We start from the raw sequence: 24,753 nt of genomic DNA on the forward strand, positions 1-24,753 counted from the left end.
TCTGAAGAAGCGAGGGCGCATGCGCCACCCTCTAAGGCACAAGAGTGTAATGACTAGGTAATGCAGGCTTCAGAAACATGGCGCTGGAGATAAGCGACATGCACAGGCACCAACTCCAACGCCAGGTTACTGAATAGAAAAATTTGCATAGAGCCAGAGAGAGGGAGGAACAGGCGGGGAGGAGGGGGGGGGGGGGAGAGAAACCAGGTGCATAACCCGCCCGGATATTATCAGCAGAGTTGCAGCTGTCAGTCAAAAAACTGATGAATTTTTAAACTTCACAAACTTGGATTTCAAAGCCTAAACATCCAAGCTGCCCACTAATGGTATGTAGAGAATGTGCCTGATAGTGCCAGTACTGCGCTGGCTTTACCTTATATATGAAAATCCTGATGTTTGGTTCCCTTTAAGGCTTCTTTAGACTGGATGCGATACAGTTTCTGTACTCACTTTGTGGGTGGATCTCCATTAGGCTGCGCTCTGTTGATCCCACTGCTGCCACCAGTTGTGATCGGGTCCTTCTCCCATATCACACAATCAACAGACAGAGATGGCTGTACAATCTATACGAGCATCTATTCAAAGCAAATCAAATGGTCCATAACATAATCCACCATACAGAAGGTAAAAATAGTAAAGAAACACGAATACAGTCCAGTAATGGGATAAATGTCCAGGTCTCTATGAGGAGCCACAGCTTTTCCCTCAGAGGTTCAATCCTGCTTCTTCTCTCTTGTAAGTCTCACCCAGAATGACATATCCCCCAGGTAAGCAAAGAATTTAGGTGGATCCCAGGCCCCCTTTCCCCAGACTGAGGGACAGGAACACTACAGGGGGTGATTACCTACAGACAATACAATGTACACACAAGCAATACAAATAATGGACAGTGAACCAAGCGTAAAATACGAACCTACACTACATGATACACAGTATACCATATCCCACCATCACACTGACTTCTAAGCCAATGTATCTAATCCGGTCTTGTGCCACACTGCTTTGCTATGTGTATCTAATCCTATCATGTGTGATACCATCTGCTTATTCACTGTATCTAAGCATACGTAATATTGTCTTCTAAGCCAATGTATCAAATCAGGAGATCTGTGATACAATCTACTGAGCTGCTGAGTTGTGTATCTAATCCTGTCAAGTGTAATTTTGACTGCTGAACCTAATTTTACATGTGATACTGTATCTAATCCCATTGCTAAATTAATATGTTGGGAAGGGATTAAAACATAACATATATGATGTACTGACACATTTGCCAGCTCCGTCTTTCATGCACTCTTAGCTGAGCCCGCATGTTTGCTGGCAAATGATGGTTTTGTTATTAAGCCATCCTCATGCCGCTAACCGCCGCGAGTGGAGAGCCGCTCCGCCTGCAGCATTTAACCTTATTCTAAATGGAATGTACAGCACGTGGCCGAGGGGCACATGGTTCTAACCAGCCATCATTCCACCCGATGGTTTATCATGACAACTGGGGGTCTGCTAAAGACACCGTGTCCGTAAAGATTGTACTGCTAAGAAAACCAATCCATGGGTAGCGTTCATCGGAGACCATGACTTTTTGCTATATACAGCAATCCTGTAGTACAAGCAATCGGCTGATGGCGAGTAAATTACCCTACAGGAACTACTAAATACAATAAAAATATAGATTTTTTTTTTAAATCCTAAAAAATAGTTTTACTTGAATTACCCCTCTTTTCCCCATTAAAAATACAGAAAAATAAAATCCACATACGCAAAATTCTGGTCTATCAAAATATTAAATTGATTATGCCAATTGATTATGCTCTCGCAAACAAATGCAATAAGCGATGAAAACATTGTATTCACCCCAAAATGGAAATAATAAAATCATCAGCTCAGGACACAAAAAATAAGCGCCTGCACAGCTCTAACCTGAAAAGTTACAATGATACGGATCTCAGAAAATGTTGACATAAGCACCACAGTCCCTCCCCACACACACACACACACACACACACTATGATGGCTGCCACCACAGGGGCTTTAAACACGATATAGTGGCCCTGTTGATGGTGGTCCCCACAGTACTTCCCATAGAGAGTGATTGCAGACCCCCACACACTATATGATGGCCCCCACACCACTATAGGGCACCCACAGCCTCCCCAAACATTATGATAGTTTCACAGTTTTTCATTCCAATAATTCCATTTTCCATTATTTCTTATGAAGCACCCAAAGAGTTAAACTACCTGAAAGCCGTATTGAATATTTCACGGGGTGCTATTTTAAAAGTGATATTCCTTCAAGGAAATGTCGAATACATAGGCCCCTGAAAGACACTTGAAAACAAATAGGTCCCTAAAAAATAAGTTGTGTAAATTGCCCTAAAATAATCAAAGCTAAAACTTGCTGCTAAATGTTTAACCCTTTTGGCAAAATAAAAGGGCATCTAAAGGATAAGGATGCTTTCACACTGCGTTCCTCTCCCTGTTCATTGGTCCCATTGGAGCTTCCGTTCGAACCCCCCACAAAACAGGATTTGGACGTATGCACCGATGGAATCCCATCGGACGTATACAATTAATGGAGGCGCATACCCAGCTGTAGTAGACTGCGTCTGGGTGTCAACCTCCAGTAAGCATATACCCCCAAAAATGGTGCATTACAGACTCCATCTGCACCATTATAGTCAGTGGTTCCACAAGTGAATACGTCCAAATCCGGGTTTTTATTTGAGGGTGGGAGGGGTTCAGATGGAGGCCACGACAGGACCACTGAACGGAAAGAGGAACTCCATGTAAAAGCACCCTTAGTCTGCCATAGTAGACAGAAGTTAAATGTTATGTATCAACTTCTTTTTATGCAGAATAGTCATTTGTTTTATTGGTATAAATATAAAACAAAAAAATAGATTGTCACCAAGGGATTAACATGGCTTCTTCCCAGTGTGAGTTCTTTGAAGTTTACGAAGAGAAGATCTATCTTTAAAACATTTCCCACATTCTGAGCAAGAAAATGGCTTCTCCCCTGTGTGAATTTTCTCATGTTTGAGAAGATTAGATTTTTGATTAAAAAATTTCCCCCATTCTGGCTTCTCACCTTTGTGAATTCTGTAATGTGCAAGAAGAGAAGATCTATCTGTAAAACATTGCTTACATTCTGAACATGAAAATGACTTCTTCCCTGTGTGAATTCTCTCATGTGCAAGAAGAGAAAATTTGCCACTAAAGCATTTCCCACATTCTGAACATGAAAATGGCTTCTCCCCTGTGTGAATTCTCTCATGTTTAACAAGAGAATATTTGCCACTAAAGCATTTCCCACATTCTGGACATGAAAATGGCTTCTCCCCTGTGTGAATTCTCTCATGAGTAAGAAGAGAACATTTCTTGATAAAACATTTCCCACATTCTGAACATGAAAATGGCTTTTCCCCTGTGTGACTTCTCTCATGCATAAGAATTTGAGATTTGGAATTAAAACATTTCCCACATTCTGAGCAAAAAAATGGCTTCTCCCCTGTGTGAATTCTCTCATGTGTAAGAAGAGAAGATCTCTGTGTAAAACATTTCCCACATTCTGAGCAAGAAAATGGCTTCTCCCCTGTGTGAATTCTCTCATGTGTAAGAAGAGAAGATCTCTGTGTAAAACATTTCCCACATTCTGCACATGAAAATGGCTTCTCCCCTGTGTGAATTATCTCATGTGTAAGAAGAGAAGATCTATCTGTAAAACATTTGTCACATTCTGAACATGAAAATGGCTTCTCCCCTGTGTGAATTCTCTCATGTTTAACAAGAAAAAATTTGCGACTAAAACATTTCCCACATTCTGCACATGAAAATGGCTTCTCCCCTGTATGAATTATCTCATGTGTAAGAAGAGAAGATCTATCTGTAAAACATTTGTCACATTCTGAACATGAAAATGGCTTCTCCCCTGTGTGAATTCTCTCATGTTTAACAAGAGAATATTTGCCACTAAAGCATTTCCCACATTCTGGACATGAAAATGGCTTCTCCCCTGTGTGAATTCTCTCATGAGTAAGAAGAGAACATTTCTTGATAAAACATTTCCCACATTCTGAACATGAAAATGGCTTTTCCCCTGTGTGACTTCTCTCATGCATAAGAATTTGAGATTTGGAATTAAAACATTTCCCACATTCTGAGCAAAAAAATGGCTTCTCCCCTGTGTGAATTCTCTCATGTGTAAGAAGAGAAGATCTATCTGTAAAACATTTGTCACATTCTGAACATGAAAATGGCTTCTCCCCTGTGTGAATTCTCTCATGTGTAAGAAGAGAAGATCTCTGTGTAAAACATTTCCCACATTCTGCACATGAAAATGGCTTCTCCCCTGTGTGAATTCTCTCATGTCTAAGAATTTGAAATTTGGATTTAAAACATTTCCCACATTCTGAGCAAGAAAATGGCTTCTCCCCTGTGTGAATTCTCTCATGTGTGAGAAGATAAGATTTGTGACTAAAACATTTCCCACATTCTGAGCATGAATATGGCTTCACTCCTATGTGAATTCTCCAATGATTAGCAAATTTCCTTTTATCTGTAAAACATTTCTCACATTCTGAGCATAAAATGGTCTTCAACCTTGTCTGCACTCTTTGATCTTTCACACTTCTAACACTATTGTTTTGCTTAACAGTCTTTGATGGATTAGGACATAGTTCTTTAACAGGATCAGATGATAGTTCTTTCCTATCATTGGCTGAGAGTATATTTGAGATGTTTCCATGCTCTTCATATATGTCTTGTGTGATGCTACAATCATCTGCTTTAAAATATGAAGGTATCAGATGTCCTTCGGTTCTGTTAGTACAGCCATCTGCCAAGAAGAAAACAGATTTTACTTTTAAACAAAATAAACTTAAATTTGTAATTTTCATATTTAGATTACTATAATTTAAGTAAAAGTAAAAATGTCATACAAATTATATGTAACATCTACATATATAATTGCCTTATTCTATCGGTCTGTCTGTCTTGCTCCAAAATGACGTCGCATACATTGTCCGCGCCGCTCTGCCCCGCTCACACTGCCCGCTCGGCCCCGGCCCCCGCGCACATTGCCCGCTCGGCCTCCGCGCACATTGCGATTGGTTGGAGTCAGACACGCCCCTACGCTGAGTGACAGCTGTCTCACTGCAACCAATCACAGCCGTCGGTGGGCGGGTCTATGTAGTGCAGTATGTCATGAACAGCCAGGGGAGTCACTCAGATATACCGCAACTGTTCTCTGATTTGTCACAAACACGACTACTCGCTAGCGCACCCCCTTGTCTGCAGGCCACTTTTGGTACTGCAGGACAATGCATAACATGAGGCTGCTGAGCTGATAATGCCAAATATTGGAGGTCTCACAGCAAGAGTAAATGTATATATCACCGATTCCCGCTAATGGAATATATATACCTCGGTACCGTTAATGATAGCACTCCAATAATTCTATGCAATAATAATTACACTGCCACCACCCAGCTTTTTGGGATAGCTGGGAACCCGTTACAGATAGCATTAGGTCCTTAGGGATTTTGGATTTGTATATAAAGCATGAGGAAAGAAACTATTACATTTTATATATTTAATCCGAAAATAGGCAGTGTTTAAAAAATATACAAGAATTTACAAAAGGGAACAATACAATTACAGTATAGACAGCTACATAAAAATAAAGGGTATAAACGTGAAACTTACTAAACTCGTGCCATAGAAGTGACGTCCAAACTTAGGGAGTGCAGGGATTCCAAGAGAAGAAGATGTTATAATCGGCCAGCATCACCCTTACTGATGCCCTCCACTACTGACTGAATCCCCCAGAAAGGAGCTGTCGCTTTTATGCCTTAGGTAACCCCCCTTCTCTGTGACCTCATTTTACAGTCTCTTGTGGGCTGTGCCGAGATTGTCCCAAAGGTTCCTTAATTCTAGCTTTCCACATATCTTTGCCCCTGGGCCACTCAGGTGAAAGATATTAGCGTCATATTTTATATCTCGATTTTACATTTACATAGATACCAAACACAACGCATCTAGCACGATTTTACTGGCCAATACTAATTTGTCGTGATACCGGCGCTCTCCCCGTCAAGTGAAACGGTGCGCTGGGTTCAGCACTCCACAGGGATTCTGTCAATATGTTTTTTATTTTTCTAGCATTAACGTAGAACTTAAAAACTGTTTTAGGAGTTTTTCCCCTCCAACAGCACAAAGGATTGTCTTTCTCTGCATCCCTTGGCTTAGCTCTACCATCACCCATAAATACCTAGACTTTCAGGCTGATCAGATAATCATCATGACGATCTGTGGCTGATGGCAAAGAGAAGGGGGGTGAGGATCCTTCAACAGTTTTACATGACACCTCCCCCTTTTTGAGGTAGCATGGGAGATTGATTTGCCGATCGTCTCCTAAGCCTACCTCGCTGGCATCCCCCTGCCGGGACAGACCGACGGCGTTGCCATGCTCAACACCCTTCTTGTGTTGAATGGTAAAATCATACTGCTGTAGTGCCACGCTCCACTGCAGTAGCTTACCATTGTCGCCGGCAACCCGGTGTAGCTAGCTGAGAGGCTTGTGGTCTGTTACTATGGTGAAGTTGCGTCCATATAGGTAGGCCTGCAGTTTCCGCTGGGCCCACACTATAGCGAGGCACTCCTTCTCCACAGTGGCGTAGGCCACTTCCCGGGATAAAAGCTTTCGGCTGAGAAACACCGGATGCTCTTCTCCCTCCCCATTTATCTGGCTGAGTACTGCACCCAAGCCAAATGCACTGGCATCTGTCTGAACTATGAACCATTGGGTGAAGTCTGGGGCTTGTAAGATTGGGGAACTGGCGAGGGCAGCTTTCAGTGCTCTGAAGGACCGTTCACAGTCATCTATCCAGGTGATTACTTGCGGTAGCTTCTTTTTGGTGAGGTCCGTCAACGACTTAGCAAGAGCACTATATAGTTAGGAACGAACTTCCTATAGTACCCTGCTGTACCCAAGAAGGACATCACGTGCTTCTTTGACTTGGGGGTAGGCCAGGAGGTGATGGCATAAACTTTCCATAGCTCTGGTTTCAGGGTTCCGCCACCCACTCGGTGTCCGAGGTACTGTACCTCCGTCATGCCGATCTGACACTTCCCTGGCTTTATAGTCAGACCAGCTCTTTGGATCCACCTGAGCACCTGCTCCAGGTGCCCCAGGTGTTCCTCCCAAGTGGGATTAAAGATGGCAATGTCATCCAGGTAAGCGACTGCAAACCCTCCTAGTCCCTCAAGCAGCTGGTTGACCAATCGCTGGAAAGTGGCAGGAGCATTTCTCATGCCAAAGGGCATGATGAGGGATTCGTACAGCCTGAATGGGGTGATGAAGGCGGACCTTTCTTGTGCTTCCTTGGACATTGGAATCTGCCAGTACCCTCGACTCAGGTCCATGATTGTCAGGTACCGGGCCCCGGCTAAGCAATCCAGTAGCTCATCGATGCGTGGCATTGGGTACGCATCGGGTGCTGTGATTGCATTTAGCCTCCTGTAGTCCACACAAAACCGGGTTGTCCGGTCCTTTTTTGGAGCCAAAATTGCAGGCGAGGCCCATGCACATTTGCACCTCTGGATCACTCCCAGGATTAGCATTTCATCGATCTCCCTTTTATGTCCTTTTGTACCTCTAGGGAGACACGGTATGGGGGTTGACAGACAGGGGAATGACTCCCTGGGTCCACCTGGTGGGTGGCTAGGGATGTCTTCCCTGGGACATTCGTGAAGGTCATCAGGTAGGGCCGGAATACCTCCCGCAGCTGGGACCTTTGGTCCATGGATAGCTGTGGGTTGAATGCCGCCTCCTCGATAGACCCTCCATCCTGGGCTGAGGCGAGCAAGTCCACCAAGACTTTGCTTTCGCCTTCCTCAGGAAGGCTACACACAGGAACGGCGAAGGTTTCCCTGTCATGATGAGCTTTCATCATGTTGACATGGAAGACCTTTTGCCTCTTCCTGGCATGGTCGATGGTAATCTTGTAGTGTACGTCATTGAGGTGCTGATACACAAGGTATGGACCCTCCCAGGCCGCCTGAAGCTTGTTTTGGGTCATTGGGACTAGGACCCACACCTTCTGACCCACTTCGTACACCCGCTCTCGAGCGTGTTGGTCGTACCATAGCTTCTGGCTGGCCTGGGCTTGCACCATATTCTCATGCACCAGCCGCGTCATTGACTGCATTTTGTCACGGAGCCGAATGACATACTCCACAACGGACACTTCTGGGGAGTTCAGTTCCTCTTCCCAGGATTCCCTTACTAGACCAAGAGGCCTCCGGACTCGTCTGCCCTACAGGAGCTCGAAGGGGGAAAACCCTGTTAAGGCCTGTGGTACCTCTCTGTAGGCAAACAGCAGGTGTGAGAGATACGTCCATGTGACTCAACCAGCATCTTAAGCATCTGTTTAAGGGTACCATTAAATCGCTCACACAAACCATTGGTCTTTGGGGGATAGGCGCTTGATACCAGATGCTGCACCTGCAATTTCTTACAGAGAGCCTCCATTAGACGAGACATGAACTGAGTCCCCTGGTCGGTAAGCATCTCCCTGGGAAATCCTACTCGGGAGAATATGGCCAGGAGGGCATCTGCCACCTTATCGGCCCTAACTGAGGACAGAGCCACTGCCTCCGGATACCGGGTAGCATAGTCTACCACAGTAAGGATGAAACGTTTTCCAGAGCTGCTGGGAACGGCCAGAGGCCCGAAGATGTCCACAGCGACCCTCTGGAAAGGCTAGTCTATCACCGGCAAAGAGATCAGGGGAGCTTTGGGAGCAGGCCCTGACTTTCCCACTCTTTGACATGTGATACAGGAGCGGCAGTAATTGGCAACATCTGTCCCCATTTTAGGCCAATAAAAGTGGTGAGACAGCCGGGCCTTGGTTTAACTGACCCCCAAGTGTCCGGAGAGTGGGATCTCATGGGCAATCCGCAGCAACTCACTCCTGAAGCAGTGAGGCACCACCAGCTGTCTTTCCTTCAGCCACTCCTGTTGGGGCTTACAGGGAACAGTCTCCCGGTACAACCTCCCCTGGTCCCAGAATATCCTCTCCTTATCGGTCTCGGAGGAAGGCTTCTCTGCGAGGTCCCTTAAAGTCTCTAGACTGGCATCAGTTCGTAGAGCCACCTGGAACTCTTGGCTAGAGGCAGCCAAAAGTGACGTTAAGGTGTAATACTATTGTATGTACTGAGGATTTCGATTGCGTTAGGGCAATGACAACCAGAGACGAGTTCTTGGTGCAAGACGTTTATAATATGCAACCAACAATATGTACATAAACGGAACAAAAACACAGTAGAACATAAACACAGGAAATACCTTCCAGGGTCGGAGCGAAAGGGAATTCCCGGGACCACGCACCGGACTCCCCCAGGGAGACCACCAAGAGCGAACCCCTATACAGGGACTGTCTGGCAATCACCCCAGAAGGCCTAAATGCGCAGCAGCCGGGACACAAAAGGGCAATAGGTATAGTCCAAAGATGTCCGTACGTGATGTGAGTCCAGAGTGGTTATGAAACGGAAGGAACCGGGCAGAAGTGCCGACCAAAGACGGCAGACGGAGTCCGGGCACAGCTAGATGAGACCAGGTGAAGTCCAGAGTCAGATTCGGTTGTTTTTCAAGAGGATCCAAATAACAATCAGGAACCAAGAGCAGCAGGGCAGGAGCACACAGGAAGCAGTATACTCAGGCACTGCACTAAGCTTAGGGGCGGCTTTTAAACAGATGGACAGGAAGTAGGGCAACAGAACAGAAAACTCCATGTTAACAAAGGGCAAGCTCTTTCAAAAGAAAAAACTGGAAATCCCGGAACTCTGACAGTACTCCCCCCCCCCCCAGAAACGGCCTCAGGACGGATCAGGGCCCGGCTTGTCTGGGTACCGCCGATGAAACCGAGCAACCTTCCGGGGCGCTCGAATGTTACCCACAGGTTCACAGGAATCGTCCTCGGGGGAGTACCCCTGCCAACGTACCAGATACTGAAGCCGATGCCGATGGAGCCGGGAGTCAATAATGTCCTCAACCACGAACTGCTCCTGGCCGTCAACCATCACAGGCGGAGGAGGAGGCACGATACGACCATGAAACGTATTAGGGGAGACAGGTTTGAGTAGAGAAACATGAAAGACCGGGTGTACCTTCAAATGGTGCGGCAACCTCAGCCGACAGGCCACAGGGCTCACGATCCCGGTGATCTTAAACGGACCGATGAATTTCTGCCCCAGCTTCTGCGAAGGAACACCCAATCTCAGATTTTTGGTGGATAACCACACCGAGTCCCCTACCTTATACATGGGTGCCTGTTTCCGGTGAGTGTCTGCCGACTTCTTGTAACGCTCCTGAGCCGAAGCCATAGAGTCCTTTAAAACCTCCAGATTCTGTCGTAGCTCCGTCAATCTGTCCTCCACCGCTGGCACCGAAACCGCCACCGGTGACCTAGGCAAAACATTCGGATGGTAACCCAAGTTAGCGAAAAAGGGTGTTACCTTAGTGGAGCTGCTCTGAGTGTTGTTATACGAGAACTCCGCCAAAGGAAGCAGCTTCAACCAATCGTCCTGCAGATGGCTGACATAACATCGTAGGTACTGCTCCAGGGTTTGATTAGTCCATTCGGTTTGCCCATTTGTCTGAGGATGGTATGCAGAAGACAAACAGACATCAATATGGAGTGCCGAACAAAACCCCTTCCAGAACTTAGACGTGAACTGCACGCCCCGGTCAGAGATGATCTCATCTGGTACCCCATGCAATCGGAATATATTCTGGATAACCAAATCCACTGTCTCTGCGGCTGAGGGAAGACCGGTACATGGAATAAAGTGAGCAGCTTTTGTCAACCGATCCACCACCACTAAAATGGTATTGTGACCACCTGAGACTGGCAACTCCACAATAAAATCCATTGAGATGGATCCCCAAGGGCGAGATGGAACGGGAAACGGTTGAAGGAGTCCCGTAGGAGCCACACGAGGGACCTTGCACCGGGCACAAACCACACATGAGTGAACATAGTCTTTCACATCCTTTAAACAGGTTGGCCACCAGAAAAAACGACTCAGAAATTCCTGCGTCTTCTGTACCCCCCTATGACCTGCCAACACGGAGTCATGGACCAATTTGAGAACCCGAAGTCTGACGGCCTCCGGGACATAAATACGTCGCTCTCTCAACCACACACCATTCCGAAGAACAAGAGTCACATCATTCGGGGGGGCAGCAAGAAATACGTCACCATCATAGGCCAGCTTGATGTCCTTCCACAAGTCCTGGTCCTGGATTACTCCAACGAAATTGGCATCAGATAACACGGTCTGAGACGGGGTTCCGGGCACGGAGTCCATGGCGTGGATTCGGGACAAGGCATCGGCTTTCCCATTACGTGACCCTGGACGGTATGTATGTAACGATAAAATTGAACTGGTTAAGGAACAAGCTCCAACGGGCTTGCCATGGAGACAGGCACCTGGCAGATTTAAGAAATTCCAGGTTACGATGATCTGTGAGAACTATCACATGCTGCGCTGCTTCCTGTAAGTGGTGTCTCCATTCCTTAAAAGCTGAAATAATCGCCAACAATTCCTTGTCCGCAATGTCATAGTTCCTTTCTGCAGGGGACAACCGGCGAGAAAAGAAAGCACACGGATGCAAGAGACTCTTGTCCCCAGTCCTTTGGGAAAGGATAGCCCCTAATGCATAATCGGAAGCGTCGACTTCCACAATAAAGGGGAGTGCGGGATTCGGGTGTATTAGTATTGGTGCTGAGGTAAAACAAACCTTGAGACGATTGAAAGCTTCCTGTGCCTGGGCGGACCACACAAACTTCTGTCCTTTCTTGGTTAACAGAGTGATAGGACGGACGATCTCTGAAAAGTTACGGATAAAGCGTCTGTAAAAGTTGGCAAAACCGACAAAGCGTTGTACCTCCTTGATGTTTCCCGGTTCCGGCCAGTCTAGAATTGCTTGCATCTTGCCAGACTCCATGTTCAGTCCCTGAGGAGAGATGACATATCCTAAAAATTGTATTTTTGAGCAATAGAATTCGCACTTCTCCAGTTTAATATACAGGTGGTTATCCCTCAGTCGGGTAAGTACTGTCTTGACGTGCTCCTGGTGTTCCTGTAGGGAATCAGAAAAGATCAAGATATCATCCAGGTAAATCACCATGAATTGGTCCATTATATCCCTAAAAATATCGTTGACTAGGTGTTGGAAAGCCGTAGGGGCGTTACAAAGTCCAAAAGGCATCACTAGATACTCATAATGTCCATACCGACATCTGAACGCTGTTTTCCACTCGTCCCCGGGACGTATGCGGAGTAGATTATATGCCCCACGGAGATCCAATTTAGTGAATATCTTAGCCTGTTGAACTCTCTCCAATAGTTCAGGAATCAACGGTAACGGATACCGGTTCCGGATGGTTATCTTATTTAGTTCCCGGTAGTCGATACAAGGTCTCAGAGTCCCCTCTTTCTTTTTCACAAAAAAGATGGGTGCCCCTGCTGGTGAGGTAGAAGGGCGAATAAATCCCTTGGCTAGACTTTCATCGATGTAACCTTTTAGTGCTTCTAACTCAGGTGCCGCCAACGGGTAGACATGACCAAACGGGATCTCTGCCCCTGGGAGTAAGTCTATGGGACAATCATACGGTCTATGCGGGGGAAGCCGATCTGCTTTTCTTTTGTCGCATATATCAGCGAAGTCATGATAAACCGGGGGTAGAACAGGTACCTTTACAGTGCCCTCCGCATTCGGTGTTACTGGAACCGGTACAGTTGGACTAATGGTCGGACCACTCTGCGGTGGGAAGGATATTTCTTTAGTCTCCCAATCGATGACTGGATTTGTAGACCGCAGCCAAGGAATTCCTAAAATTATCGGAAAATGGGGAGAAGAAATTAACATGAAAACAAGGGTCTCCTGCTAACCTGGCATCATCACACATTCTAGGGGTACTGTCTCCCGATCAACTGGTCCAGAAACTAATGGAGAACCGTCTACCGTCTCCATGGTAACCGGTGAGGATCTTTGTTGAGTCTGGATACCGTGTTTCCTGGCAAAAGAAGAGTCCATGAAATTTCCCCCTGCCCCAGAGTCTATCATAGCAGATGTAGGAATTAACTGTCCCTCCCACCGTATCTGAATGGGAAGCGAGCAATGGGTGTATTTCCCTTCTGAGTCCTTAGGTGAAGTTGACATTACAGTCAAGGGAAATACCGCATCCAGGTGTCCACTTGCCTCAGAGATATCGGACTCTGCGTCCGTGTTGTCACACTCTGCCATGGCTGCCAATACCTTATTTGGGCGATTTGGACGTTTTGGGCAGTCAATCAGAAAATGGTCCGATTGACCGCAATAGAAACACAAACGCTCACGGAGCCGGTGTTCACGACGTTCGTTGGTCTCTCGCTTTTGTAGAGAGTCCACTTGCATAGGAACATCCTCGGCCTCCCGTGGCGTCTTGAGAGCGGGTTCTCTAGAAGGAAACGCAAAGTTGGTTACCCGGTTTACAGCTGCCCATTTTTCCTGTCTACGTTCCGTCAAGCGGGTATCGATACGCACACAGTGTTGGAGAAACAGTTCAAAATCCCGTGGAGATTCGGAACGAGCTAACTCGTCCTTGATGGTACCGGACAAACCCTTTCTGAAAACTGACAATAACGCATTGTTTCCCCAGTCGGTGTCTACCACTAACCTTTTGAACTCAGTGGCGTATTCAACGACAGACCGCTTTCCCTGACGTAAGGAAAGGAGAGCCGATTCAGCGGTAGCACGGCGATTAGGATCATCAAACATTTGCGCCATTGCTGTTAAAAAGTCATCCAGGTGATTTAAACGGATATCACGATTCTCTATCATAGGATTAGCCCAAGCCAGTGCTCGGGAGGTTAAGAACATGATTATACATAACACTTTTGACCGGTCAGAACGGTAATAATCAGCATGTACATCAAAAAACAGTATACACTGGTTAACAAATCCACGAAACTGACTACGATCACCACTGAAACGAAATGGGGGTAACCTAGGCATACCGGCAGCTGATACGGACGTAGTGGGGGCGGCTTCCTGAGCCTCCACTCTGGTTTGCAAATCCTGAATAGCCGGACCCAGTACCTGATGATCATGGCCCAGCTGTACCTCCACATCTCTAAGCTTAGTTTGCACCGCCTCCATCTTCTGCTGTAATGAGTTAATCATGGAGAAGAGCTGATCTACTCGTGTCTCAGTCATTGCCCCAGCAAAATCCTTTTATGGCCTGAGTATAATGTAATACTATTGTATGTACTGAGGATTTCGATTGCGTTAGGGCAATGACAACCAGAGACGAGTTCTTGGTGCAAGACGTTTATAATATGCAACCAACAATATGTACATAAACGGAACAAAAACACAGTAGAACATAAACACAGGAAATACCTTCCAGGGTCGGAGCGAAAGGGAACCACCAAGAGCGAACCCCTATACAGGGACTGTCTGGCAATCACCCCAGAAGGCCTAAATGCGCAGCAGCCGGGACACAAAAGGGCAATAGGTATAGTCCAAAGATGTCCGTACGTGATGTGAGTCCAGAGTGGTTATGAAACGGAAGGAACCGGGCAGAAGTGCCGACCAAAGACGGCAGACGGAGTCCGGGCACAGCTAGATGAGACCAGGTGAAGTCCAGAGTCAGATTCGGTTGTTTTTCAAGAGGATCCAAATAACAATCAGGAACCAAGAGCAGCAGGGCAGGAGCACACAGGAAGCAGTATACTCAGGCACTGGACTAAGCTTAGGGGCGGCTTTTAAACAGATGGACAGGAAGTAGGGCAACAGAACAGAAAACTCCATGTTAACAAAGGGCAAGCTCTTTCAAAAGAAAACTGGAAATCCCGGAACTCTGACATAAGGTTCCAACCTCACCGGGACCCCCTGGGACCTGCTCTGGGTCCGTAACCAGTTCCGTTATCCCTCTGGGTGAAAAGGTGTCAGAAGGCAAGGTTTCATTTGCATTCTGGGCACTCTGACTGCGGGTGACAGCACGGATGAAGGCTGTCTCACCGGGGGATAATTCTTCCCCATCAGCCTGACCGGCTCTGGGTGCTACTTGCTCCTCATCCCGTAGTACCTTAGGAGGAGTGCCAATCCTGGGGCAGTTACCACCGGCTGTGTCACTGTCCGCTGTGACACTGGTCAGCTGTATTTGACCACTTTCCTCGTGGTTCTCATGTCTGCCTCCATCTCTGTCAGCACAGACACTTGCTACCTTGGGGTCGTCCTCAGCCACGTCACCCTGCAGTGTGGCATGGCTGAGTTCCCCTGTATAAACCTCCACTTTCTTACCATGCACAACATTTGTAATCACGTTCTCGATATCCGCATTCGGGTCACATGACTGAACAGCGCTTGCATCACATGACTTAACAACATTTGCATCACATCACTTAACAACATTTGTATCACATGACTTATCGGAATGGAGAGGGTCATCAGGGAGAAATTGTGCAACCAATCGTCCCAGATCAGTCCCCAATAAAACATTGGTTGGTAGATGTTCGGACACCCCCACGTCCCTCCACCCTCTCCCAGCACCCCAGTCGAGGGAAACCCGGGCCAGTGGGAAGAATTGGCGAACACCCCCAGCCCCAGTGATAGTCAGGAGTTTTCCCGGGATATAGTTTTCAGGAGGCACCAGTTCGGGGCGGATCAGTGTTCGGTCGGCCCCAGTGTCCTTTAGCCCCGCAATGGGGGTTCAGCCAACGGTGACGGAGTGTAGGTTTTCGCAGGCCCTACCACCCGCCTTCCCCCACCAAAAGGACAGTTGCACTAGGCCCTTGGATGTGGGGTTCCTCTTCTGCCTCTCTGGGCAAGCGGAGCTGAGGTGTCCAGGCTGGTTGCAGGAAAAACACCTGCGAGTGTCAGAGGTGGGCCGGGCACTGATGGATGACACAGGACCTACGGGAGGTCAGCTGGTAGGGGCAGGGGTGGTCGTAGTTGTCATCTTACCCCCTCCTTTTTAGCTGGCGGTGGACGGCTTCCGCACCCCTGATGCACGGTTGGCCTCATAGGTGTCGGCAACCTGGACTGCTTTTGAGGCCTTCTTGTGCTCTCGGTCCATAACAAACTGTCGAACCTCCACAGGACAAAAGATGTAGGAGTTGGTCCTTCACCATTAGGTCCCTTAGCTCCTCAAAAGGTTGTAACGGACAGTCCTTGGATCCACTGGTCAAAGGTGGTTTGCAGCCCACCCACCAAATCACTGTAGCTGTCATGAGGTCCGCGCTGGAGGGTCCGGAATATTTTTAGGTACACCTCTGGAGTCAGCTGATACTTCCGTATTAGGGCCTGCTTTATGGCCTCATAGTCTCCACTCTGCTCTTGAGGGAGACTGGCAAACACGTCCAGGGCCTTGCCTCACAGCCCTGGGGTTAAATATCGTGTCCATTGTGCTGGGGGCAACTGGTACTGCAAGCCCCTCAGAAAGGTGTCCAAATCCCCGTCCTTTTCCATCACAGGAAAGTGCTCCGGTCGGGGCTTAAAGCTGCTGGCATTATTGGACTCACCTTTCAGTGAGGAAGAGGTCTGCTGCTGGGCATGGATGACCTTCAATTCATGGTCTCTCTGGGCTTGGCGCTTGGCTCTCTCAGCCTCTCGCTCGGCCCTCTCAGCCTTCTCGCTTGGCCTCTTGCTCGGCTCTCTCAGCCTGGGCCTGGCGCTCGGCTGTCTCAGCCTGGGCCTGGCGCTCGGCTCTCTCAGCCTGGGCCTGGCGCTCGGCTCTCTCAGCCTGGGCCTGGTGCTCGGCTCTCTCAGCCTGGGCCTGGCGCTCGGCTCTCTCAGCCTGGGCCTGGCGCTCGGCTCTCTCAGCCTGGGCCTGGCGCTCGGCTCTCTCAGCCTGGGCCTGGCGCTCGGCTCTCTCAGCCTGGGCCTGGCGCTCGGCTCGCTCAGCCTGGGCCTGGCGCTCGGCTCTCTCAGCCTGGGCCTGGCGCTCGGCTCTCTCCTGAAATTGCTGAATGAGCTTCAGCCGTCCCTCCCGGTCATCTGCAGCGAGTTGCTGTAGGGCCGTCTGCAGGTAGGAGTCCATGCTGCCCCGGTCGCTGCTCTGGCTTGAAGCTGCAGAAGAGGCCCTGGTCGCAGTATCATCCAGGGCTTGGCTTGTCTCCCCGTCATCAGCACTGGGGGAACGGACTTGCTTTGCGCCCCATTGTAACAGTTGTTTAATGAGGTCTGGCTTGTTTTTGCCATTGACATCAATCTCTCTGGTCGTGCAGATGGCAATCCGAGTTTCTTTCGTCAGCTGGCTGTACCAGGCTTCAGTCAATGCAGCCATAATTGCCAAATAAAAGATAGGATAGAAAAACAAGAGCGCAGGGAGGGGTAACTGCTACATGTACAGTATTGTTCCAGGTATATTTAAACACTGAGTTCGATCCTCAAAACATTTGCAAGTTTTTAGTGAAAGGGATGATTGCTCACACCAGATCACTAATGCTCTATATCTCACTGCTTGCCACCAATTTGTCATGAACAGCCGGGGGAGTCACTCAGATATCACGCAGCTGTTCGCTAATTTGTCACAAATATGACTACTCTCTAGCGCCCCCCTTGTCTGCAGGCCACTTTTTGTACTGCAGGACAATGCATAAGATGAGGCTGCTGAGCTGATAACGCCAAATATTGGATGTCTTACAGCAAGGGTAAATGTATATATCACCGATTCCCACTAATGGAATATATATACACCTCAGTACCCTTAATGATAGCACTCCAATAATTCTATGCAATAATAATTACGCTGCCACTACCCAGCTTTTCGGGATAGCTGGGGACCAGTTACAGGTAGCATAAGGCCCTTCGGGATTTTGGATTCGTATATAAAGCATGAGGAAAGAAACTATTAAATTTTATATATTTAATCCGAAAATAGGCAGTGTTTAAAAAATATACAAGAATTTACAAAAGGGAACAATACAATTACAGTATAGACAGTTACATAAAAGTAAAGGGTATAAACGTGAAACTTACTAAACTCGTGCCATAGAAGTGACGTCCAAACTTAGGGAGTGCAGGGACTCCAAGAGAAGAAGATGGTATAATCGGCCAGCACCACCTTTACTGATGCCCTCCAGTACTGACTGACTCCCCCAGAAAGGAGCTGTCGCTTTTATGCCTTAGGTAACCCCCCTTCTCTGTGACCTCATTTTACAGTCTCTTGTGGGCTGTGCCGAGATTGTCCCAAAGGTTCCTTAATTCTAGCTTTCCACATATCTTTGCCCCTGGGCCACTCAGGTGAAAGATATTAGCGTCATATTTCATATCTCGATTTTACATTTACATAGATACCAAACACAACGCATCTAGCACGATTTTACTGGCCAATACTAATTTATCATGATACCGGCAATCTCCCCGTCAAGCGAAACTGTGCGCTGGGTTCAGCACTCCACAGGGATTCTGACAATGTTTTTCATTTTTCTAGCATTAACGTAGCGCTTAAAAACGGTTTTAGGAGTTTTTCCCCTCCAACAGCACAAACGATTGTCTTTCTCTGCATCCCTTGGCTTAGCTCTACCATCTCCCAAAGCCATAAATACCTAGACTTTCAGGCCGATCAGATAATCGTCATGACGATCTGTGGCTGATGGCAAAGAGGAGAGGGGTGAGGATCCTTCAACAGTTTTATATGACACAGTAAAATAAATAAATTTTAAAAAAACGGCGTGCGGTCCCCCACAATTTTGATACCAGCCAAGATAAAGCCACATGGCTGAAGGCTGATATTCTCAGGATGGGGAGCCCCACGTTACGGGGAGCCCTCCAGCCTAAAAATATCAGCCAGCAGCCGCCCGGAATTGCTGCATCGATTAGATGCGACAATCCTGGGACTCTACCCGGCTCATCCAGAATTGCCCTGGTGCATTGGCAATCTGGGTAATAAGGAGTTAATGGCAGCCCATAGCTGCCACTAAGTCCTACGTTAATCATTGCAGGCGTCTATGAGACAATGATTAGCCTGTAAGTGAAAAAAAATAAACACAAACACCCAAAAAAATCCTTTATTTGAAATAAAAGACAAAAACACACCCTCTTTCACCACTTTATTAAAATCCCCAAACACCCCTCCAGGTCCGGCGTAATCCTCACGAGGTCCCATGACGCATCCGGCTCTGCTACATGAAGAGGACAGGAGCGGCCGTAGAACACCGCCGCTCCTGTCAGCTCCACGCAGCAACTGAAGTGAGTTGCACTGTCAGCGGAGATGTCACTCAAGTTACCCGCGGCAACAGGTCTCGGGTGGAGGACTCGAGCTGGCTGCGGGTAACCTGAGTGACGGTACCTGTGATCGCGCGGCGCACTTCAGTCACTCAGGAGATTTGCGGTCTCCAGTGAATTCTTCACCTTTGATCGCAAATCAAGTCGCGGCACACAGACAGCCGCGCGATCACAATGAAGTTGCGTGAAGTTCATCCGAGTTCATCTGATCGCGCTGCACAGTCTTGCAGCCAGCCATGTTCTTCTTGACAGTGCGGTCCCACTTGGCTCTGCTGTAAGTCTATGTGGATGCAGCAGAGCCGAGTGGGACCGCACTGTGAACAATGTGCATTCTGGATGCTTTTCCCATGGCAGAGCAAGCATCCAGAACGCATGAATTCTGCAGGAATTCTGTAGTTACACTGCATTTCAGAATGCAGAATTTTGGCTGCGTTCTGAGACGCACATGCAGTGACTTACACGCTGCATAATAGAACGCAACATGGGCACATAGCCTTACAGCTCCTTGCACCGCCTCGGTGACTACCTCAAGTTGCACAATGCAGGGTGGAGGAGCCATATGTTCGTGTATAAGGAAGCAATGGCATTGCAGCACACATAAGGCTGGATAAACCCAGGAAATTTTCTGCTCTTATAATCTACTCCTGGCTGTGACTATGTCATGAGTGTGTCACAGCCTGATGTGATCTCAGGTGGGGATCTGGGATCGGAAGGTCACTGTATGTTGTTGATCGCAGATCCCCTTCTGTGTCTGCTCGTCGTTTACCCTGAGTTGGAGCATATTAAAATTTCTTCTAGTAGTGAAAGGGTTAAGGTTCATGTATATGCTGCAGTGATCTAACAGGCAGTTGTTAAATGGAACCTGTCAGGTGCAATAAGCACCCAGAACCACGAGCAGTTCTGGGTGCATATTGCTAATTCCTGCCTAGTACGTATGTTAGTATGCCCCTGTGGGGTAAAATCTGGGATCTATGGAATTCCTCTACCAACACACTCACAGAAACTTAAGAGAGAGGTTAATGGACGTAATGATTCTTTTTGCAATTTGAAGGTGTGACATCCTCCAGCGGCAAATAGTGATAGTATGGTTATACTTTATTTTTGTCTGTTGTGTTATTTCTGTGATTTTTAGTTATGGTTATCTCAGACTAATTCTGAATAAGCTGCCTGCATGTCTATCACAGAGATACGTTGATTGTTCCAATGTTAAAGTAGATAGACAATAACGTTGCACCAGAGATGGTGATTAGCTTTGATGCTTGATTGGTACTTTATCATTTGTTTTTTGCTATGTACAATCCGTGGTGTACCATGTCTGACTTGACTATTTTGTTAATAAAACTAAGGTAAAAAAAACAAAACAATTACTACTGCTACATACGTTACATATTAATGCTGGAGCCATGATGGATATCATAAAAAACACTAAATGAGGTTTCTTATGTGTCATTGATGATCTATCATCTCAGTTTATTCTTAAATCCATATTATGCACAGGCAGGGTTATCACACATACCGCTATCACATTGTCAGCCATATATAATCCGTATTTTAGCTGAATGAGGGAATTTATGGAAACAAAAACTGAAACACATAAAACAAAGGGAAAAGCAGGAGCCTTATACTGACCAATCTCACGTGCGGCTGTAACACTGCTTCTGGGGCTGCTCATACTACTTCCGGGGCCACTCAACAGCCTTCGTACATGTGCACTGCATTCCCTGCCCACCGGCAGTTGCAGGGTCTCTGAGTGCTTTCTATCACAGACTCTGTGTGTGTCTAGATTGGTGTAAAGATAATTAAAAAAAATTGAGGTAGGGTCCCCCATAATATGATACCCAGCGCAGATGAAGGCTGTGTATCAACATCAGACATATATATCCCAATTTTGGAACCCAGCCATGATAAAGTAGACAATCCTAGATGGCTGTAGGCTGCTATTTTTAGGCTGGGGGGGGGTCCAGCCTGAGAATACCAGCTCCCAGCTGTCAGCTATATCATGGCTGGGTATCAAAATTGAGGGGGACCGCATTCAGGTTTTTAAAAATGATTTATTGAAACATTTTTTATAAAAAAGCCGCATGCGGTCCATCTTATTTTGTTACACAGCCAAGATAAGCACACGGCTGGGTGCTGCAGCCTGTAGCCATCTGATTTACCTGTGTATCCGAATATGGGGGGACTCTAAGCCAATTTAATTTATTTTTACACCAATCTAGGAACTCATACAGCGTCTGTGATTGAAAGCAGTCAGACACACAGGGTGGGGGCGCAGTATGACTGTAAGTTCTGTAACCAATCACAGACACCAGCACTGCCGATGGGCGAGGGTAGCAGTGCATATGTATGAAGGATAATGAGTGGCCCCGGAAGCAGCGTTACAGCCGTGTGTGAGACTGGTAAGTATAACGCGCTTGCTCTAATTCCCCTATCCCTCCTACCACCATTTTAAAGCAAAACCTACAAATAATTCCTAAAAGGAATGGTCTGGTCCAAGAGGATAGACATAGAACCTAAAAAAATAGGTGACCCCTAAAGTATAAAGCCAAAATTGTTAATTAGGGGAAAACCCAAACGTGACTACAGGACCACAATATAAATGCAAAAGGGAAAAATATTTTATTGAAATAATTTATAAAGGAAGGTGAAGCAGAAAACAAGGAAGAGTGGCTGAGATGGAAAATGCCACACAAGGGAAAAAGAGGAAAATACACTGCAACCAACCTCCCTAGTGACACCCAGTAAATAATAAATATTCTGTTTTTAATTTCCCTATCCTTTTTTTTAGGTCCGTGTTGAGGATAAGAATTAAGTAACTAAAAATACTTAATTCAGCCATTTCATAGACTCAGGTATATAGTTTAGTAGATGTAAACTAACACACATATTTATCAATGCTTTTGTTCCTTACTAACACGTATATATGTATATTGCATATTTAGTGATTTTCCTTAACACAGTATGTCACGATCGGGGGGTAACAAGCGGGCGTCACACCCCTCCTTTCTACCTCCCGACCGACAGACAGAGCACGTGACGCGCTCTCTAGCGCCCCTCTTATAGTCAGGCCAATTATGGAATTGCCCGACAATAAGCAAGGAGGCCGCTATTCTCCTGTGCCGATGACTGAAGGGTTCCCGGTGAGAGTAAGGTATATATTCCCCCGTCCTCAGAATATATAAAAACCTCCTTTAATCTCACCGGCTGCCCCACAATGATCCTTGGCACAAACTCGCTGCCACCAACCGATTTATGGTAACTATTAAGCCGAACACACAGACGTGGGATTCACGATCGAGATAACAGAACAGCCCAAGATTAATTATATAATTTAATCAGCCTAAAGCACACTAGAAACTACAATATATACAATAGGGAATCTACAGAATATACAGTTATGTCAGAGTACACTTACAAGCAAGATATGGATTACAAGCAGGCATACAATTCAAGCAGTTACCTTGTGCGTCTGGCCACAGGGGGGCGCTGTTAGACCAGGTTTCCAGAACTCCCTCACAGGTCTTTCCCGACCAGACCCCCGAGCAAAGAACAAGCCAAAATGTCCGAACTGGGGATATCAACCTGGTCAAATCCCTGTCCCCTCCTACCTTTCTGACCTCACAGGGAAACACCGCCACTCCCCCTGCTTTGAGTCAGAATGATACTCCCATGGGATTATTAATCATAACTTTGCCTGGGAACGTCGTAGGCGTACGCCGATGCTCTCATTTTGACAGTTACGAATTTAGCTGCAAAATGATACCACACATCGCTGGTCTGCTGGGTACCCACTGGCCGATATCACGCCTGGGGTACTTCCCAAGGTCCCATTTCCCTATTAAATATGGGCTAGCACCGTCCGCTTACAGGGAAATCATTTTTATGCTTGCCATATTTATAGGAAATATGGCTCACAAGATATTAACCATATTTTACCGGAGTCCTTCTGTCTGGGAGCTTCAAAAGCCTGGTGATGAGATAGGAACTCCTGTTACAGGGTCACAGCAGGGGGTCATCCTGTGTCCTTTGTTCACAACTCATCTAATCTCCATATCACAGGAGATTGCCTCTGCTGTGTGAATGGGATGTGACACCTTTCCAGATGTTGGACATCTGAGAAGAAGAAGGGAGGGGGGGTGCTACCACGGAGTGATGACAGCGATTATGACTGGAAATCATAATTCCTCTTCATATCCCAGGATTTACCTCACACCTCCCCCCTTTTGAGGGTGCTAGGGGGCAGCACACTTCGGTGTTCCCCCGTGCGCCCGTCTGCAACCTCTCCTTGTCGGGACAGCCCGTCTGCGTTACCGTGGTCACGGCCCCTTTTGTGGCGAATGGTGAAGTTGTATTGCTGGAGCGCAAGGCTCCATCGCAACAACCTCCCATTCGTCCCGGAGACGGTGTGTAACCAGCTGAGGGGATTGTGGTCCGTCTCCACGATGAAGCGGCGCCCATATAGATAGGGTTGCAGACGCTGCAGGGCCTATGGCTAGGCATTCCTTTTCCATCGTGGAGTAGGCCACTTCCCTTGGTAACAGCTTCCTGCTCAGGTACAAGACTGGGTGCTCCTGGCTCGCAGAGTCCACCTGACTGAGCACCGCACCGAGGCCGAAGTCACTGGCGTCGGTCTGTACTACAAACGGCCGCGTGAAGTCGGCTGCCTGTAGCATGGGCAGGCTGGACAGGGCGTATTTTAGGGCCCGGAAGGCTGTCTCGCAGTCCACTGTCCAATCGACTGCAGAGGGCAGCTTCTTCTTGGTGAGGTCCGTCAGGGGCTTTGCCAGGCTACTATAGTGTGGAACAAACCTCCTATAGTACCCGGCAGTCCCCAAGAAGGACATCACCTGCTTCTTGGTCCTGGGGGTCGGCCAGGATGCGATGGCCTCCACTTTCTCAGACTCGAGCTTCAGAGTTCGCCCGCCTACCCGGTGGCCCAGGTAGTGGACCTCGCTCATGGCCAGCTGACACTTTCCTGGCTTGATGGTCAAACCTGCCTGGTGGATCCGCCTGAGCACTTGTGCTAGATGCTCTAGGTGGTCCTCCTAGGTGGGACTGAAGACGGCAAGGTCATCCAGGTAAGCGGCCGCGTACCCTTCAAGTTGCTTGAGCAGGGTGTTGACCATCCACTGGAAAGTGGCAGGGGCATTCCTCATTTCGAAGGGCATCACCGTGGACTCGTACAGTCCAAATGGGGTAATAAAGGCAGAGCATTCCCTGGCTTTGCGGGTCAGGAGGATCTGCCAATATCCCCAGCTCAGGTCAATGATGGTCAGGTACTGAGCCCAGGCCAACTGATCGAGCAGGCCATCGATGCGTGGCATTGGGTACGCATCGGCGACCGTGACAGCATTGAGCCCCCTGTAGTCCACGCAGAACCGAGTGGTTCGGTCCTTCTTAGGAACGAGGACTACAGGCGAGGCCCAAGCGCTGTTGGATGCCTGGTGTTGTGAATGTTAGTTATGTTTTTGCTGC

At 47.5% G+C, this 24,753-nt stretch overlaps 1 protein-coding gene across 2 annotated transcripts in view; it reads right to left on the reverse strand.

Annotated features, from left to right (window-relative positions):
* Positions 1-556: 556 nt before the first annotated feature.
* Positions 557-24,753, reverse strand: part of LOC142245449 (uncharacterized) — a 106,291-nt gene continuing 82,094 nt past the window's right edge. For both annotated transcript variants that reach the window (XM_075318165.1, XM_075318164.1), the window contains exon 3: positions 557-4,833. In XM_075318165.1, coding sequence (XP_075174280.1) covers positions 2,915-4,833 — 1,919 coding nt within the window. In that variant the 3' untranslated portion in view covers positions 557-2,914. The remainder of the gene's footprint in view (positions 4,834-24,753) is intronic.

The sequence above is a fragment of the Anomaloglossus baeobatrachus genome, chromosome 7 (assembly GCF_048569485.1).
Source record: "Anomaloglossus baeobatrachus isolate aAnoBae1 chromosome 7, aAnoBae1.hap1, whole genome shotgun sequence".
Classification (NCBI taxonomy): Eukaryota; Metazoa; Chordata; class Amphibia; order Anura; family Aromobatidae; genus Anomaloglossus; species Anomaloglossus baeobatrachus.